Source organism: Nicotiana tabacum, chromosome 6 (genome assembly GCF_000715075.1).
Source record: "Nicotiana tabacum cultivar K326 chromosome 6, ASM71507v2, whole genome shotgun sequence".
NCBI lineage: Eukaryota > Viridiplantae > Streptophyta > Magnoliopsida > Solanales > Solanaceae > Nicotiana > Nicotiana tabacum.
This window is the reverse complement of record NC_134085.1, coordinates 214,403,028-214,423,369: the sequence shown is the minus strand read 5'-3', so window position 1 is coordinate 214,423,369 and position 20,342 is coordinate 214,403,028. Positions and strand designations below refer to the sequence as shown.

General features: G+C 39.4%; 1 protein-coding gene across 2 annotated transcripts; it reads left to right on the top strand.

The window, feature by feature from the left end:
• Positions 1–444: 444 nt before the first annotated feature.
• On the top strand, positions 445–16,176 carry LOC107807754 (formin-like protein 20). 2 transcript variants are annotated; one of them, XM_016632195.2, is made up of 17 exons: positions 445–997; positions 1,477–2,183; positions 2,267–2,488; positions 2,583–4,969; positions 5,047–5,176; positions 5,470–5,541; positions 6,214–6,312; positions 6,442–6,483; positions 9,164–9,244; positions 9,314–9,364; positions 9,436–9,517; positions 10,665–10,759; positions 12,614–12,685; positions 12,773–12,889; positions 14,166–14,234; positions 14,335–14,401; positions 15,264–16,176. In XM_016632195.2, exons 1-17 carry the CDS (start codon positions 925–927, stop codon positions 15,413–15,415), a joined length of 4,518 nt encoding a protein of 1,505 aa, XP_016487681.2. In that variant the 5' UTR covers positions 445–924; the 3' UTR covers positions 15,416–16,176. The 2 variants fall into 2 exon arrangements, with proteins under 2 accessions (XP_016487681.2, XP_075112773.1); XM_075256672.1 differs by having other exon boundaries at positions 9,433–9,517.
• Positions 16,177–20,342: the final 4,166 nt, after the last annotated feature.

Here is a 20,342-nt window from a genome sequence, read left to right as displayed (position 1 = left end):
ACAAGGATCCTTAACGAAGATTTGAAATTATTCCATAAAATTACCTTTCATATCCGGCCGTTTGTCCAAGACTTTGTTACAAATTTGAAGAAGAGAGGAGAGCCTAAAATAATGGGGAAAAGAAAAAATTCACAAGGAAAAGAAATAATAACCCAAATTCAGACAAAGAGAAAAAGGGACCCGATCCGATTCAGTCGGGTCGGTGCTTTGGACTTTTTTGTGACGCATGTTGAGTTAAAATTGGCTTTTGTCGGAACTACTACGCGCCAAATCCTTATCTCTCTCTTTCTGCGTCGGCATTTGTCTGTCCATATATGCCACGTGTACATACACCTATACTGCTTCGGACAACGAACAACAACGATAGAAAGTCGAAACCAGTTTCAAGTTCGGGTCATAAGTAATGGTCGGGTCCGAGTAAACAGTTCCTGTATGTTTACGACTAGTCTCAAACTTTTCAGTCCACTACGTTTCGTCTCCCCCACCTCTCGCTTTTTTTCTCTCTCCATGTGACTTTCCTAAAAACAATGGCAACGATCATATCCCGCATTCTCATCTAATCCCGTCAAATCTTCTGATTTTTTCATTACATACTCATTTTCATCTTGATTTCACTTCATCTACTGCTCATTTGTTCTACTCTAAATCTTGGAGTTTTCTAGAGAATTCTGGTCTTTTTCATTTCAAATTGCTTTGAGCTAAAGAGACCCAGCTGTATTTGCATTCTGGTTACTCTTGTACTTAATTAAGTGATTTTTTTTAAGTGAGTTAAACTAATACCACAGTGAGATCAATTGTGCTGTTGAATTGGGAATATTATAGAGATCCGTTGTAGGTATCAATTTGGGTATTCTGGACTGAAGAGTGGAGGTATATCAAATTGGGGGGTTTTGGATCGGATCGGGGGAGAAACAGCGCCATTAAATGGCGCTGTTCAGACGCTTCTTCTATAGGAAGCCGCCGGATCGGCTTCTTGAGATCTCTGAGCGGGTCTACGGTAAGCTCCTCCCTTTCTCCGCCCAAAATTCTGTAATTTTGTGCTTCCTTCTGTTTTTGAGCTTATGTACTGTGTTAAAAAAAAATTCAAGTATCTACTTGTTTCTACATTTTACTTGAACTTACTTTGGTCGAGCATATTACCATTTTGACATTTCTCTGCAATTACTGAGTCGCTTATGAGCTACATTTGTAATTACAGCTGATACAATGTAAGTTGAAGTCCTAGAGTTGAGGAAGTACAAGTACAACTCCCCGTGAAAAATGTCTAAACCTAGTACCCTACATTTTAGTGTCTCACCTTGCTCTTAGCCTAATTTAGCTTAAAAGGTGAAGTGAGTATATTATTTTTCTAAGTTGGGCGGCTATTGTGCTTCACGAACCATATTACTGGCACAACGTCAGAGCAATAGCTTCTTCAGGTTGACAGTGTAATTATTGACGCTTTGTCTTCTTTTTGTTTGTACTTCGTACTTGCAGTGTTTGATTGTTGCTTCTCCACGGACGTGTTGGATGAAGATGAGTACAAGACATATATGGGAGGGATTGTAGCTCAGCTGCAGGACCACTATGCAGATTCTTCTTTCATGGTTTTTAACTTTAGAGAAGGTGATAGGAGGAGCCAAATATCTGACATATTGTCCCAGTATGATATGACTGTGATGGATTATCCTCGGCAATATGAAGGGTGTCCACTTTTGCCTCTGGAGATGATTCACCACTTCTTGCGCTCGAGTGAGAGCTGGCTTTCGCTTGAGGGCCAGCAAAATGTCCTGTTAATGCACTGTGAGAGGGGAGGCTGGCCTGTACTTGCTTTTATGCTTGCTGGCCTTCTTTTGTACAGAAAACAGTACACTGGTGAGCATAAAACTCTCGAAATGGTGTACAAGCAAGCTCCTAGGGAGCTTCTCCATCTTTTGTCACCTCTGAATCCGCAGCCATCTCAGCTTAGATATCTCCAGTACATCTCCAGAAAGAATTTTGGCTCGGAATGGCTGCCATCCGATACACCTTTTTCTTTAGATTGCATCATACTTAGATTCCCTCCTCTATTTGATGGTGGGAGAGGCTGCCGACCAGTAGTTCGCCTTTATGGACAGGACCCTGCTTCAACAACCTCTAATAGGAGCTCTAAGCTACTCTTTTCAACTTCAAAGACAAAAAAACATGCTCGCTTCTACCGACAGGTAATCCCCAGCTTTAAAATGGTGGGACTTTTTATGAAGAAGTTAGCTGAAATCTGAAGTTGTCTGCTAACTCCTCACTGCAGGAAGAGTGTTCACTGGTGAAAATAGACATCCGTTGTCGTGTCCAAGGAGATGTTGTTCTCGAGTGTGTCCATTTGGAAGATGACCTAGTAAGGGAAGAAATGATGTTCAGGGTCATGTTCCACACCACATTTATTCGCTCAAATGTTTTGATGTTAATGCGTGATGAAGTTGATGTCCTGTGGGATGCGAAAGACCAATTTCCTAGAGGGTTCAAAGCAGAGGTCTGGTATTTTTTTCTGACTTTGGATCTTATTTCCCCTCTTTAATGTTTACCATGAAATTTTCAGAGTTGAAGCATACTCATATATATACCAGGTGCTCTTTTCGGATCCTGACGCTGTTCCATCCACTGAAGAAGTGCCAAGTGAGGATGAGAATGGGACTGAAGGTGCTTCACCTGAGGAGTTTTTTGAAGTCGAAGAGATATTCAGCAATGCTGTTGATGGACAGGATGGGAGGGGGGAATCTGGAGCCCACATTGTTAAGGAAAGTTTGGAGGATGATGATAGTATTGAAATAATCTGGAAAGAGGAGGTGGAACATCATGCATTTCAAGATTGTGCATCAGATGAAGTAAATCACAAGCAAGAAGGAAAGTCTGCCTCAGAAACCAACATTGTAGGAGGTAGAGACAATTCTATAGCCTCCAAGGCTGTAGTTTCCAATGTTTCTAGCAAGATGGAACCAGAACCGCTAATGTCTGGAGATTTTGTCCCATCAGAGGATGGGGAGCTAAAGCAAGATAAGGAAGACACTCTGAAACAGAAGAAGTTGGAGAGGGAAGGTGTACAACAGAAGATGAGTGCTGATATTAATAAACAAAAAAGTGATAAGACAGTCTCATCTCTAAAGAAACAATCATTCTGCAACTCAAAAGCTTCTGCTGATGGCGTTGGTCCAAAAAATAAATCGAAACAGCAGGAATCCCAGGGTACTGTTTTACGACAGGCAAAGCCAAATGCAGTGTCCCGGTGGATCCCACCTAACAAAGGTTCTTACACTAATTCAATGCATGTAGCATATCCACCATCAAGGTATAACAGTGCTCCTCCTGTGCTTGCTCTCGCCAAGGATTCTCAATCTGGGGTTAAATCAAAGTCACCATCTCCTCGAGCTTCTTCAGAAGCTATAGTTTCTGCTGAAGCAGGTTGTGTTCCAGGTAAAGACTCCTCATGTCCTGCTACAGTCTCTGCTCCTGAATTAGCTGACAGGCAGGCCCTGCAGCTTCATCCATCTTCTCGATCGCTGAGCACTTCATCTCATGAAACGCCTCATGCTGAAGTAGCAGGAACTAATTCATCATCAGCTTCTGCAACTCCACTTTTGTCTAGGCAGGAAAGCAATATTTTGACAGCTTCTTTTACTCAGCCAGCCTCCAATTCTCCACCAGCTCCGACCGTGCCTCCCCCGCCACCTCTGAGCACGCTATCTCTGTCTCTTTCAAGTAATATCCAGTCTTTTTCACCTCCCCCTCCACCTCCCCCACCCCCTCCACCTCCGCCATCAACTAGCTTGAGGATGACTTCGATGGGTGCCTTTTCTCCTATCCCACCACCACCTCCACCTCCACCTCCACCCACATCATCCAGTGTATTAAATGTTGGTAGGGTCTTCTTGCCACCCCCACCACCACCCCTTTGGTCAAGTGGAGGGTATGGAACTTCCTCAGAAGTAGTATCTAGTTCATTCCCTCCTCCACCTCCTCCACCTCCTCCACCTCCACCTATATATGCATCTACTGTACCAAGATTGGCTACTTTTGGGGTTTCCACACCATCACCACCACCTCCTCCCCCTCCACCTCCTATGTGTGCTGTCTTTTCTCCTCCTCCGCCTCCTCCGCCTCCACCACCACCTCCTCCTTTACTTGGCTCTTCAGCACCACCTCCCCCTCCACCACCACCACCTCTACATTCCTCACGATTTGCTCCACCTCCACCACCCCCACCACCTTTGCAAAATGCTCCTCCTCCACCACCTCCACCTCCTTCCAGAAATGCTCCTCCTCCCCCTCCTCCGCCTCCTTTATATAACGCTCCATTTGCACCGTCTCCACCTCCTCCACCCCCTCCTCCTTTCTCTAGAGCACCAACACCACCGCCACCGCCTCCTTTGCATGGCTTTGTACCCCCACCACCTCCTCCATTGCCTGGAGCTCCACGTCCTTCATGGGGGCCTCCACCTCCTCCACCTCCTCCTATGCGGGGACCTCCACCTCCTCCACCTCCTCCGGGAGGTGGCCCTCCACCTCCAGCTCCTGGAGCACGGGGGCCTCCACCTCCTCCACCTCCTCCTGGCGCTGGCCCTCCTCCACCACCTCCTCCAATACGGGGAGCGCCACCTCCTCCACCTCCTCCTGGAGGTCGTGCACCTGGTCCACCTCCCCCACCCCCTCCAGGAGGACGCGCACCCGGTCCACCTCCCCCACCCCCTCCGGGAGGACGCGCACCTGGTCCACCTCCTCCTCCAGGAGCTCCAAGACCTCCAGGTGGTGGACCTCCCCCACCACCACCATTTGGCGCTAAAGGACCTGGGGCAGTTGGCAGAGGCCTTCCTCCCGGGAGAACACAGGGATTTTCACGCACAGCTGGTGGTGTAGCTCCTCGAAGATCTAACTTAAAGCCTTTGCATTGGAGCAAGGTAACTAGGGCACTGCAAGGAAGCTTATGGGATGAACTGCAGAGAAACGGAGAGCCTCAATTGTATGTTCCGTGCTAATTGAAGTTTGACATTGCTTGTACTTGAGTCTTAAATTACTAATATTTTTCTTCAAATCCAGGTCACCAGAATTTGATTTTTCAGAACTTGAGACTCTTTTCTCTGCTAATGTCCCCAAGTCAGATAATGCGGGTGGCAAATCTGGAGGCCGAAGGAAGTCTGTTGGATCTAAACCTGATAGAGTTCACCTGGTAATCAATGTGATATAATATCCTGCTTCTAGTAGGCCATTTGTACACAATCTGAGTACTGAGTGATACGGACCCAATTCTCTGTTCTTGTGGTCTTTCTGGCTTCTACTTGTCCGTTCATTTCGTGTTTCTTTTTACCTGTGCCTTGATACCTGCTAGATGATTGCTTGTAGTTGCTTTACCTGCGTATTGGGTTTTGATGGTTGAAGGAATTATATTTTCTTCCTTGTTATATGCAGGTTTACTAATGTTCTCCTTTTAAGTAATTCTTTTCTTTTCTTTTTGTTTGGTAGGTTGACTTAAGGAGGGCGAATAATACTGAAATTATGCTCACAAAGGTGAAAATGCCACTGCCTGACATGATGGTGAGTTTTGGTGCTATTCTTCAATCTTCCTTTCTCCTTTGCTTTTCTTCTCAAAGGGGCTTGTCTTTTTTTTTTTCTCAACGGAAGTTAGACAAGGAAAAGTTTTGGTGCTGTTTCAATCCCAAAAAAAATAAACATAAAATGAATTTCTAATGCTGTTGGAATCCTCAGCTACACATTGTTAACTGAGATGCTTTGTAGTCTTACCATGGCACAAGGAAAGGTGCTTAGGCCGTGTGATACTTTCCTTTCAGCTGTTAGGCTACCTGCATTTTTCTGCTTTCTCTTTTGGCTCTGTTTAGCAGATCATAAACAATATTGAAAATTGCAGGTAGAGCCTGTTCTTTGTCTGGGTAAGCCGAAGGTTTGTAGAACCTGAAGTTAGGGTGAGAATGACTGCAAAAGTATGAATAAGGAATTTTTTTTCCATATGGTGTTCCTTGTGGATAGTTACTGGGCCATATTTGGTCGATCTAGCAGCTAGTTCTTAATGTACCATATTTGGTTGACCTAAGTGATATCTTTATTCTACATAATCTTGCTAGTTTGCTTGATGTTCTAAAGGTTCTCATGCTTGCTTGCTATCGGCTCACCCATTAAAGTGTGGTTGTTGGTTTACCTATCCTTACCTTATCAAAAAAATGAAGTGAGGTTGTTGGTTTTGGTCTGTAGGCAGCTGCGCTTGCAATGGATGAGTCAATTTTAGATGCTGATCAGGTGGAGAATCTTATCAAGTTTTGTCCTACAAAGGATGAGATGGAACTTCTCAAGGTGAGCTTACACAATCTGCAGCTATTCTAGTGGCTGCAACATTGTTTTCATGTTCTTCTTTCTCCTTTCTCTATTAATTGATCTTTCTACTCTTATTTCTTCTGAATATTTGCTATTACAACTGCTCAGAATTACACCGGTGACAGGGAGCTCCTGGGAAAGTGCGAACAGGTTAGCTAATCATATTCTGTTGTTGTCTCCCCAGTCCACGACATCGTAGTTCTATTTCTTATTAGATAATCCTCATTTGCAAGTTCCATTTTCTCTTTACGGTGATATGTCGCCATATGTATTTTGTTGTAGTGAAAAACAGGGAAAATATCAGATTATTTTGCAGAAATTGTGTCACAATTTAAAATTGATGCCCAATAGTGCATGTGAGTTTTTAGCTGATGCGTGGACCTTAAATGGTGTAGTATTACTACATAAGTCTTATTTTGCGTTACCCAAGGTAACTGCCCTTGTGTTACAATTTAAAGTGGTGCACTCTGACTAACAAAAGGCTTCTTTTACCATTAACCAGCATCAATAAATGCAAACATCCCTTCTGCTTCTGTTTTGGCTGAAGAGGAACTGGAGTGGGTAAGAAAAGCATGAGAGGACAAATACGCTTCCTTCACATTGCTTAGCTGCAGAATACCTAACCCAAAAAATTAAGAATTTTTTAACTGCAGAATTGTTCCTTGGTAGACCTATTTGCAAATTGGCTTTGGTATAATATTTATTAATTACTAATTACTGAAATTGGGGTTCACCATCTTCTGCTATTTGATAAAGAAAGCATGGAAGTAGATATTTTTGATTGCATGTGAGACTGTCTTTAATAGCGCAATGTTCAAGATGAGGAATGAATTAATGCCGAGTGAGGAAAGATCTGGCTCTTCCAGATTTAGGAGAAAGATTGGTGAACCAGGGTGGAATATTGAATATCTTGTGTCCGTTGAGGGTGTTGCCCCCCCCCCCCCCGAAAAAAAGTCAACTGGTATTGTCACTTCTCACCCATATAGTGTGGCAACTGAATTCCAGTTTAACGAATTTTGTCTGAGCTATAAATAAACAAGTAACGCAAAACCTTTCCCTCAATTTGACTTGACGTTGACATTTTTAGCTTCAACTTGCTGAAACACTTGTACTGGATTCTGTTCAAAAGAATTCACAGCTGAATTATAAATTCAGAAAATAGATTATTGGAAATTCCAATTTTCTGATTGTAAAATCTGAACATTTTATCCTGTTAGCTGTTATTGGTTCTAGCGGTTAGCCTCAAAATGTGATGCTGTTTCTTGTCTGTGCCCGAAAATAATATCTTCACCAGTGTCTGGAAGATTTGGCATATCTTATGGTAGCTGTGGAGATATATTCCTTTGGGGATATTTTCCTATGAAACATTTTTTTTTTTGTGTGTGTGTGTGTGTGTGGGGGGGGGGGGGGGGGGGCGATAGAAGGGAGAATATAGGAGCATGTCAATGTTGATAAAGAGGCGGATGGGGGATGTAAGATGAGAAAAGGTCTGACAACGTTGATGTAATTGGTTGCCTGGATTATGAGTAGTTGGATAAGAAGGGAAAGAACTAAGGAATAAAGCGAAAATGGATTGGCTGATCTGAAAAAATTTAGCAACATCCTCGACCATGTGAAGAACAAAAGAAAGGTTTCTAAACAATGTTGAAGAAATAGGAGAAGAAAGAAGGAATAAAATTGCTTTTACATAGTCTCAACCTTGTACCTCTCTGTCGATATCACCTGTTTATCACTGTGCCACTTTATGTTATGCTTATATTAATATTTAATTACAAATAGGTGGTTTTCTGTCTGACATGTAAAAGAACCACCACAAGAACCAAAATTTGCGAAACATACCAAACAAATGAAACACAAGCTAAATTTGGCTTCTATCCGGATTATCACGATACCCTGTACTATTCCAGGGTGAGAAGTGATGGCATTTTTGATATTCAGTGTCTCAGGGAACTAATTTGAGAGGCTTGCACGTGTCAGGTATTCATGATAATGACTTGTACCCTGTTATATTATTGTCGTCTAGCTGTAGAATATTTTTGAGTGCTGTTGGTTCGGGATGGTTCAGGCATGTTAAAAGGAATGCCTCAGTCAGGAGGTGTGAGAGGTTGGCCTTGGGGGTTAGAGGAAGGGTAGAGGTAAGTCAAAGAAGTCTTGGGGAGAGGTGATCAGGCCGGACATGGCGCAGCTTGAGCTAACCGAGGACATGACCCTTGACGGGGGTGTGGAGATTGAGGATTAGGGTAGAAGGTTAGTAGTTAGTCGAGCGTTTCCCTTTGTCTTCCTTATTTCGATAGTATTAGTGTTAGTATGGTACCCCTTTTATCCTTAGCTTGCTATTACCGCATATCTTGTGATGTTATTACTTGCCATCAGTACTCTCTTAGTTTGCTATCACTACATATCTTGTTTTGTTATTACTTGCTATCGGTACTTCTTTCACATTCTCTTGCTATCTTGGATTTAGTTTTCTAAATATCTTGTCTTGCTATTTGCTATTATTTGCTATCGGTGCTTCTTCCATCCTTTCTTTAGCTGAGGGTCTATTGGAAACAGTCTCTCTGCCTTTCCAGGGTAGGGGTAGGGGTAAGGCTGTGTACGTCCTATCCTACCCAGACCCCACTTGTGGGGTGGGTTGTTGTTGTTGTTGGTTTGCTTGATGATAGATTTGCAAGTTCCATTATCATTTTCAGAAAATTTTTGTACCTATGGTGTCTTTTCCCTGCTTTGCTGGCTCTTTAAGATTGAAAGAACAACTGATTTCTAGGGTAATATGATACCATATTTCTGAATCTCAATGCATCGGTGGTAAATCTGATATTGTTTATTTCAGTTTTTTCTGGAGCTGATGAAGGTGCCTCGAGTAGAGTCAAAACTAAGAGTTTTTCTCTTCAAGATCCAGTTCAACTCTCAGGTTTGTTTGCATCTAGTAATCTTTTGAAGCAGGTATCATCTGTATGATCTCAGATTAGCTTTATCTCAGGTCAAGGACTTCAAAAAAAGTTTAAACACTGTGAACTCTGCTTGCGAAGAGGTACTTTAGGTTCTGTATTTCTCTTCTTGTCTTTTCCTATTTATCTTAGTATAACTCAGTGCTTGTAGCAGGTCCGATATTCTCTCAAATTGAAGGAAATACTGAAGAAAATATTGTATTTAGGGAATACATTGAACCAGGGAACTGCTAGAGGTAAGACTTTCTGTAGCTGAACTTTCTCCATTCCTCTTGAGTTCTTCTTAATCTCAGCTTTCTTACCATGAACTAATGCTAGAAAGTTTGAATATCATGTATGACTAACTCAATTGCTGCCACTGGGAGCTTGCAGATTTTCAATTTATAAATTAAGTACATGATTGCTTGACTAGATAAACAAGGAGAAATACCATTACTAGAGGTTTCAATTGTTTATTCTGAGTTTCCTATTTCGAAATGAGTTGGTTACGTGCTTTTACCCTAAAGTGGTTGTTTTCTCGTCATGGATACAAGTTATTAAAGCAAGTCATTAAATGCATTCATTGGTGCTACAGTTTGTTAATTTTGCAAATGAAAAGTTTAAATACATTGAGAGATTCATCAATGTGCGGACTACTGTTACAGAATATATACAGAAATGTTCTGCTTAGACTATTTAGTATTTATGTGGATGATGAATAAAAATGCTAAAATGGATACCAAATGGACCCTTGATTGATATATGACTACGTTACCTCCTGATTAGCTGTCCCAAGGCAATTAGAGGATTAGCAAATTGTTTTATCTGATGGAAGTGAGTGTTAACAAATTTTGCTCAATAGTTTTGCTCCTGAGCTAGATGATTTTCGCTTTTTGGAAATCTGGAAAACTCAAGCATATGTTCTTTACTTAAAAGCGAGTAAATGTTTTGTGCCTTAACATGTTGTTGCAACTATTTTGTACTCCCTCGGACCTAATTTATGTGTCATACTTCCCTTTTTAGTCTGTCTTAAAAAGAATGTCATACTTCCATATTTTGAAACAATTTAACTTTAACTTCCTATTTTACCCTTAATGAGATGATTTACTGCCACACAAATGTCTATGATTTGTTTTAGATCACATGTTTCAAAATCTAATTTATTTCTTAAACTCCGTGCCCAGTCAAGTAATGCAACACAAATTGGGACGGAGGGAGTATCTAACACATCTTCTTGGATCTATTGTGCTTCTTATTCCAACTGGAGCTTTTTTAAGATATAATATAGTTCCGGTGGAACTTAAGTACCTCATCACATACTATGGATGTCGTAATGTATGTGGTCCAGCAATTTGAAGTTTTTAATACAGAATTCCAAACTAAGTTGTACTTTCTTTAATTCAGGTTCTGCCGTTGGATTTAAGCTGGATAGTCTTTTGAAGCTCACTGATACACGTGCTACTAACAACAAGATGACACTCATGCATTATCTTTGTAAGGTGTGGATGTACCCTCGGTTTCATTTTTGTTGTCTCTAATGGTGTATTTAAACATTTTCAGTCTTCTTTCCAATTACTATACTTTGAAAATGGTACCCTTGGATCATGCTTTCATCAATATCACCTCATGAAAACACTGTTGATGTTGAATCTTCTCCAATGCTTTTTTTGATTTTCCTTTCAACTGGTTGCTATCTGAAAAGCACTGTGGAAGAAGGTATCTTCGGAGGACCTTAAAGATTGTCTGAAAAACTGTAATGACTTATAAGCTGCTCTTAGCAATGGTTGAAAATGTTTTGTCATTTTAACCCAATCGCTTAGTAAGAAATGCTGCGTGAAAAACCTGGCGCAAGAAGATTGATGAATTTGATGCAGATGTGGTCTTCCTATTTTGGTCAAGCTCAGTTGTTATATATTTGCTAGCGTGTATACATTTTATTGGGCTTTCTATGGTGGTTCTGTAGTTGAAAATGATGTCATGCATGTATTGTTTTAGTTACAAGTATTTTACATGGTAGATGTGGGACTGAGAATGAAGTATTACATTGGTGGACTGTCCTTAGTTTACCTGGCACCACATAAAAGACCAGAAAGGAGAAATTTTATATCTAGCTATATACTTATTCATAGTCAGTAATAACTTTACAGAATGGGACCTCTGCGAAACAGACGGAGTTACGTAGTTTAATGTCTGGGCGCAAGGAATATCAAGGGGTTAAATGAATCTAACTTGTCAAACGACAACCTCTTTTTGGTTCAAGACGCGTCTCACCAGTTTTCTGTCAGACACGGTCTGCATTTGATTTGGTATCATCTTTCCAGAAATGAAAAGTACGTCCTCTTGTGGAGCCTGGATGTAATAAAAAAAACTAATGATGTGATATAGGGACTTCTGTATCAGGGATTATGAATGGTATTTGCACATATGTATACCTTATTGGTTCATAATAATGAAAGCAGCGTTGCATCATTCGCTGAAGTAACTTACCATACTGAAAAGGCGTGCTCTTTAGGTAGCTCCCCTGTGTGAAGCCAATGAAATGTATTCAAAGTGCCGAAGCTGGTTATCTGTGGTCCATTTTTCTTCAGTAGGAGCACCTTTGATTTGGCCTTTCTTATTAAAGAACATAATATTTATTATGATGGCCTATTTGAGGTTTCTGTGTTCTTTATCAAGTAGCTGCACGCCCATCCATTTACTTTTCGCCATTTTACACCTGTGCCTTTTGTTTTGATATCTGAGGATATAAATAGGCGATAACAGATAATAAATGAATTTAACTCTTTTCTGCTGAATGAAATTATCAGGTAAACTAAAAAACGTTTCTGAGATCACTGTATTCCGGGACGTAAGTGCTCAAGTGTGATAAAACTTTCTATAGAAACTCTTCTTGAGATATATATTTTGGGAATATGAACCTCAAACTATACCTTCACGATCCTTGGCTATCATCTGATAGTTTGCTGAGTCTTGCCAAAGCTCTATAGTTCTAGGCATTATTTGGTGCAAGATTGATTATGTATCACAGTATTGTCAAAAATTTTCAAATTAAGGGGCACTACTTCAAAGGTTACTCCTCTTCTCTTACACATTGGTTATAGACCATCTTTTGTTTGTAAAGAAGGGTTAACATCACCATTCTACTATTCTTAGTTTTGTTCTCTCGTATGAGGTGCCTCCTTTTTAGTTGTCCGGACTTCACCGAGAAGTTTTTTCTTTTTTCTTTACATATTGTTCATCTACCTGAGAATTCTATTCCATTTGATAAAGCCTCCTTAAATCGTCTGCCTGAATTCAGGTGCAGTTATGACCATATCAGATAGTGTGGTGTTAGTAATTTTTCTCTTTCTCAGGTTCTTGCTGCCAAGTCACCAGCACTTTTAGACTTTCATGTAGATCTTGCAAGCCTGGAAGCTGCATCAAAGGTTACTGTCTTATAAAGACTCTTATCTCTTTATGATGATATATCCTTGAATTTATCAGGATTGGTTAGAAATCCTTTCTCCTTGCAGATACAATTGAAGTCTTTGGCTGAAGAAATGCAAGCAATCATCAAGGGTTTGGAAAAAGTTAAAAAGGAACTGGAGGCATCTGAGACTGATGGGCCTGTGTCTGAAACTTTTTGTAAGGTAATATGATTTCTTTTTTTATCAAAATGGTGGTCGTATTTCTGTTCAACTATGTCTTAGTTTTATTTGTTTATGTATGCAACTATTCTACATGGTGTTAGGATGCGCAGAGCATTCCTTTCTTCATCAAGTTAAGATATTACTTCTAGCTTGAACAACACATCTAGGACTTCAAATATCCTCCTAATGTCTTGTGATAAAAATTTAATGAAAAAGATCCACTCAGTTTTTTATCAAACTGTTGTATCACCCGAGTTTTAACATCTCTATTCAGTACTTCCCTATTTCTTGATCTGATGGATATATTGTGAATCAAGATATATTTTAACTAGTGTTTTAAAACGCGTGGGCGTAAGGCGAGGCGTTTTACGTATGCCTCAGCGAGGCGTAAGCCCCATGGGTATTTAATTTTTAATATTTCACAAAATAATATAATCACAGTAATATTTTTAAATAGGTAAAATTACATAAAAATTGAAGAAAATTATAAATAAGTGAAAAATATATATAGATGTGCTCCATCCCCACAAAAAAACTAGTCAAAACAATTCATTATACGCTACTTACAAGTAACTTGAGTTGAAAAGAATAAAATTTTCTACATGGAGGAACAAATAGGATGACTAACCTGCAATTTAAACTTTGAACTTGCTGCTATAGAGGAGAATGAAGTTATCTTTGTATTTGCAAAAAAAAAAATTGAGTGTTCGTTGCTTTTAGGAGATAGTAGCAGACTAGCGGACAAGATAAAGAATTGGGAAAGACCCTAAATTAGGACTTCTAGCAATAAAACAAGATCTTGACTTTTAAACTTAATGTTTCAGTTCCTTTTTAAAACTTTTGAGTAATTACAAGCTGATTTTTGAGAGTTTGGGTATTAAATTAAGGACTTATTCAGCAAATTTTGTTTTAATTTGAAAAAGTCTCTTGGGCTTACGCCTCAGTGCAAAAACACGCCTCAACACCCGGCCGTACACCCCGAATTGCCGGGCGTACGTCTCCTTAGACTTTCGCCCCCCACCATAGCCTCGGGACATTTTTGGTGCGCCTCGCCCCAGGGCTCCCCCCAAAAACGCCTTTTAATACACTGATTTTAACAAAAGGGTTGATGGAACAACATACAAGGTTTTGTTTTTGTTTTTTCTTAAAATGTGCTGTATGCGTGCTATTATCATGTAGAAAATTAAGTGCATTCCCTCCCTTCCCCAAAGAAAAGGGGGAAAAAGAACAAAAACTTTTGGTCCTTACAACATTGTTCTTTTGTCCTGTAAATCAGACCTTGAAGGAATTTGTTGGTGTGGCTGAAGCGGAGGTTGGTTCTGTCAAGGAGTTATATTCTGTTGCGGTAATTTCCTTTGCATTTTATTATCTCTTTGTTATACCATCTTGCAGAGTCATCTTCCTATATGCCTACATAATGTTTAATTGTCATAATGGATGCACAGGGCAGAAATGCTGATGCAATTGCACTATATTTCGGCGAGGATCCTGCCCGCTGTCCGTTTGAGCAAGGTAACATATGTAGGAGTACAATATATTTTTAATCCTTTCCTTGACTTTTTGCTGGAAATATTGAGCGGATGAAAGTTGTCCCCTTCAAGAGTTTTGAACTATACTTTCTTTCATTAATGCCTTTCACATTTACAATTCTAACTACATGATATGATTAAGTGTGTTAAAGTTAGTCCAGTGTTATTCCTCTTGGACATAGAGACTGCTCCATGATTTTATGGAAGGATATGATTGCCTTTATTTAGCTCTTTGTTAGAGCTGGAGTTTTTAATCAGTATGCTTTTATGAGATTTGGTTGATCGAACATGATCTAATGAAGCTATGATCTTGTATGTGGGGTTGTAAGAATTTCATTTGGTTAAATGTGATAAATAGCTGCCAATAACACTCAGTGTTTTATCCTGCCTGACCTCTGGCGAGTAGGTACTTACTGGATGGAATTTACTCAACTTTTATTTTGTTATGATTGATCTAGATTTAATAGTTACACCAATTTTAATTTTGATAGTGAACTAAAAATGTCGATACTCTATGAATGTTTTTATTATTATTCTTCACTGTTCCGACGTCAGGTAATTTTTTGATATATCATGTGGAGGCTTGAAGTAATCAGCCTTGATCATTTGGTGGTTTAAGACTTGTTTCCAGCATACGAATAAGCATGAAGTGCCTCGTTTTTGTTTTGTGTGAATGATTACTCTAGAACTTGTATATATTACTGCATTTTACTTCAATTTTAGTTTGGTTCTTTCATGCTTCCCTGTTCTCAGTTGTATTCTTTTACCTTTGATGGTTCTAGATTTTCGGGTGCTAACCTTTTCCTCTTTTTTCTTTTGGTGCATCTGTTCGACAATCTGTACAGTCACTGCAACCCTCTTAAATTTTGTGAGACTGTTCCGCAAGGCCCACGAAGAGAACTTGAAGCAGGCTGAATTAGAAAGGAAGAAAGCTCAGAAGGAGGCTGAAATGGAGAATGCAAAAGGAATTAATTTGACAAAGAAGGGTGTCAAGTGAATGGGATGTTTCAGTGAATATTGGGCGTCGAACAATCCGTGCCTGTTGGTTAACCATGTTAACCGAGGATATCTTCCAAAGACAGACCAAAAGCCTCCTAAATTAACGCAGGCGCTGTGGCATTCTTTGAGTTCAAGAAAGAATATTGAGGCTTGTGAACCCCTGGAAGTGCAGTGAAATGCTTTGCAGATAGGAAGCTGAACCCGACACATCACTGTCGGAGCTCTTGGATGATGCAAGCAACCAGTTGCGCCCTAAATCAATCCCCTTAATTTTATTATTGGCAGGATTGCTATCCACCTGGAGAGATTTGCTACATGACTAAGCAGATGCTGCAATCAAGACCGCGGATTTGGATATGCAATTATGGAGCGAACATGATGGACTCGGTGGCACAAAAAATGTAGTTGCCACAATGACAACGTTGACCATTGACCGCCATGACGCCATGTCAACGGTAAATTAGAAGTGTTACATCAGCTTGTATAAAGCCTAGGCAGTGTATCTAGATTCAAAGTTGATTCTTTTTATTGTAACATAGAAAAAGGGGTTCCCTGCTGTATAAGTTTTTGATGGGAACCTACCACGAAATTGATTGTACAGAAAGCATAGGAGAAGATAGGGATAGGTTCTTTAGCAATAGTAATGTATCAATATGCAGGCTGTAGGATTAGCTTCCCCTCCTTCCAAGATTCAAATTTTGGAAAAATGTTCTAATATATTCATTCATTATTGGCAGAGAAGTTGTCTGCATTTCCTTATTCCTCTTGGTTATTTGAGGTCTTGACTTTCTTTCTTTTTTGTGCGCTCAAGCAGCTTATCTAATCCAAGATTTCTTAGCTTCACCTACTTGGTTTAAGGATCTTGGATTAACGAGTCTAAACCAGTCCATGTTTGATGTTTTTATTAGTTCTTTGAAAAGCATTTCCTATTTTATATTTTACTCTTCCTTACATAGGGGCTCTATGGAAAATCACAGGTTATTGTTTACTAGTAAGAATAATGGGTGTCTGAACGCATCCATGGGAGCGACAACGAAGTTCACGCTCCCTAACCAAGCTCCCAAGTTGAGCTGTACGTTGCGAGCAACTCCAAATATGTTGGTGGGTTTGGAGTTTACCGTCTTTAACACGGCACTGTCGGGATTGAATGCAAGGTCGAGTGACTTAGCCTTTTCTTTAGTCACAGAATTGTGTGTTGCACCGGTGTCCACCATGATGCAAACATGCTGTCCATTCAGCTTGGCATCCACGAATAGGGATCCTTTCTTCCTCATCTGAGGGCCCTTGCCTATCGCCACGTTGTCTAACGCACGACCCATTTTGGCAAGGTCAGGTTTTCTTTGGGCAACCTGCTTCAAAGCAGGTTCCTTTATCACAACGGCACCCAATATCAAGTTGTCAAGATGAGCTAGATCTGGCGGTTGTTCAGCTTCCTCCTCGTCTAGGCTTTCGGCTTCGACTCTATCATCTGTTTGCCTCTGCTCGGCTGCAATCAAGGCTCCCAGTCTCTTAAAATTAGGGCAATCCTTGAAGCTATGACTAGGGTCTTTGCAGAGGTAGCAAGCATTGCGCGGATTAACCGCCCTCTTCTTTTGAGTGTACCTGTCGCGCCAATTACGCTCGTTGTCTTCTTTGGACTTGCGGTCTGGTATAGCAATTTGTTTGCCTTTGTCCCGATAACCGTGGTCTCGATCAGGTTTGAAGTGGTTGTCCCTTGGTTTTTGGGCTTCCGACCTGAAATCATTCAAGGATCGACTATATTGGAAAGGCTCCGCCCAGAATTATATCAGTAAAGTTATCAAACTATTTTTCATATCATTAAAATCATCTAATTACATATAATTTTTCAAAAAATTCTGGTAGCTAATTTTGTGACACTGTTGATACAACGGATAAAATTCATGTGATCATAATGCGAAATTAACTCTCAAATCAAGAACATGAGCTCACGAGGTGCATTTTCATAAGTTGAGTGGAGTTAGGAGGAGGTTTAGTTATGGTAGCAACAAGTGTACTTTGGTACGACCTTTATGGGGAATGTTGACCTCATATGTAACAAGGTTTAGTTGACTGATTTTTAGTCTTTTTTTTAATAGTGGAAAGAAATAATAGATTAGATTAAATTCCATTGTAAAAGTTTGGGAAAAAAAAACATTTAATGCTCCCCATTTTTATATTCTTACTAACTTGATCTTTATGACTGAATTTCGTGAGATAATAGGAATCAAGCAAAAGTAACAATCACTAGGCTCTCAGTTTAGGATATACAACAACAACAACAACAACCCAGTATAATCCCACAAGTGGGGTCTGGGGAGGGTAATATGTACGCAGACCTTACCCCTACCCCGAAGGGTAGAGAGGCTGTTTCCAGGAGACCCTCGGCTCAAAAAGCAACAGAAGCCGCTATATTAGTACCATATAAATGCATAATAAAATAACAGCAATACAATAGATATGAAATACAGAATACAAAATACGAAAAAGATGGCTGGTATAGTAAAACTAGCAGGTAAAGCCCTGCATCAATAGACGACCAATGACATTCTTAGTCTAACTCCTAACTGGCTAGTCTCACTCTATTGTGCTGTAGAAATATTCACAACTCTCCCCTAACCTACAACCTTAATACTCGACCTCCATAATTCCCTGTCAAGGGCCATGTCCTCAGTAATCCTAAGTCGCGCCATGTCCTGTCTGATCACCTCTTAAACCAAGTTATTCTGAAGAGGCAGGTCTTTACCCACGAATGACTAACTATAATCTCTTTCCTATGGAAGTAGTTAAACTTAAAAGTACCTAACAGAGGACTCTTACTTTGGTTCAACCAAGATTTCTTTTCTTGTTTAACCATTTGGTATTTGAACGTTTAAATTTAAATTTATGTCGAGTAGGCGTTTTGTACACAAAGGTTTTTTATTTTTGAAGGCTTAAACTTTAGGCAATTTGATTAAAGATGGAGGAATTCAATAATAATGGGTATATATTATAACACTAATGTTGGTCAACCAGTCCTAGAATGCCATTAATCCTTTACCCAAGTGGTAATCATGGTCTTCTTGTCAAAAAAAAGAAGAGATAAATAAATAACTCTGGCTTGCCAAAGAGCTGTAAAGATCTTCAAACTCCCCATCCCCAATCTGAAAAAGAAAAAGTTCTTAATACTCAACAGCAACAACCTAGTGTAATTCCACTAGTGAGGTCTGGGAAGGATAATGTGTACGCCGACTCTACTCCTATCCAGAGGGCAGAAAGGCTATTTCCAGGAGACCCTCGGCTCAAGAAGACGATAAGAGACGATATATTAGTACCATCAATAGAGTCATAATAAAATACAGCAAAAAGTTCTTAATACTCCCAAAACTAAATAAATAAAATAGTCAAAGGATTATTAACTGCAAATCCTTCACCATTTGGTCTTTGTTTTTGCTCACTTGGCATTAGTTAATGATGTCCGTGGTCAAATTTGCTAAGTACTCTTACAAGTTAAGAAAGTCTTGTCCTACCTTAACCAACCTCATTACCCCCCCCCCCCCCCAAAAAAAAAAAAAAAAAATCCTCAAAGAAGAAAAAGAAAAAGAAAATTAAAGGAAAAACCCTTGACTAACTTGCACGGCTAAAACTCTATTTGCAAATGTATAGACATGCCTTGTATATATGACCAGAGACATAGCTTGACTGCTACGTTGTGCAAAGTGAAACCTCCTCCAACTTTAGGTACAAAACAAGCAATCACCTTCAATATTGCTCAAACGAAAGCTATCTCAATTTTACAAAAAAAATGTTAAAAAAATTAATAAAAGAAAAATCCTTTATGCAGAGCTAAAATTTTAATAAGGAGATTCCAAAATTGCAAGAACATTCGCTTATATCAAAGGAATTCAACAATTCATATATATGCAAAAAAAAAAAAAAAAAAAAAGGAGAAGAATTTTTACCCTACTTATAAAGTGTAATTTTTTGAGATGAGTAGCGAGGAACCGTTTCACTCGGCGTCGAGTGATCAAAGCTAAAAGCTTTAGGCATCTTTTGAGCATGTTCAGCTTCTAAAATTTCTGGAGTCCTACGCTACGGTATTATCACAGAAAGAAAACATAGTTAGTAGATAACTATTTTGTTATTGTAGAAAGAGATCAGTTCTTTTGATCTTGTTCGGGCTTGGAAAAAAGTCCTTTTTCAATTCCAGAAGTTACACTAGACGGCAAGCCTTTACATTAATCAAATTAATTTCAGAAATTCACGTTTTTTTTTTATCTCTTTTCATTGCAAATCCAAAATATAAACAGTTTACAAAGAGTCTTTTTCCGGATTTTCTTCTAACTGTATACAGAAAAGCTGCTACATTACATAAAAAGAGAATAAAAAGAGAATATGGGGTTGTAAACCTGACATCAATGTATATTCTGCAGATTACAAAAATACATTTAAAATCCCAAGAATTTCTTCATCTCTTCCTCTGATCAAACCATATTTACTCCTCAAATAGCAGACCTTTTTATTATCCAATAAATCAGAAAACAGAATCTGCCGTCTTTATCTTCAGAACTATATGTTCATCTCTATCTTGAATTGGCAAAATTCTCACTTCATCTGTTTTACAATTTCTGTAGAAAACAATGCTGACTATGGTATCAAGAACCAGCAGAATTGAATACATATAAGCAATGAAAATTCCTTCAAAAGCTAAAGAAAAAAAGTCTGTTTTTTCTTGATAATAAGCCCTCACAATTCTGTATTGAAACAAAGCTTCAACAGCAGCCAAAGCTAAACTCACAGGAACAGCTAATGATAATGCTGTAGCTGTTCTTCCTCTAATTAAAATACAAGATTTGAGAATTGCCATATACCCTCCAATTTTTTCAGTTCCTGATATTACTAAAGCCAAGTTACAAATGATTAATGTGTTGGCAAGAATGATTGAACAA

What these genes read in the sequence shown, in the direction of transcription:
- LOC107807754 (XM_075256672.1), top strand. Translation starts at nt 925, where the DNA reads ATGGCGCTGTTCAGACGCTTCTTCTATAGGAAGCCGCCGGATCGGCTT. An exon ending in GCCTGGAAGCTGCATCAAAG is followed by an intron (nt 12,686 to 12,772) that starts GTTACTGTCTTA and finishes TTCTCCTTGCAG; the next exon opens with ATACAATTGAAGTCTTTGGC. An exon ending in CCGCTGTCCGTTTGAGCAAG is followed by an intron (nt 14,402 to 15,263) that starts GTAACATATGTA and finishes CAATCTGTACAG; the next exon opens with TCACTGCAACCCTCTTAAAT.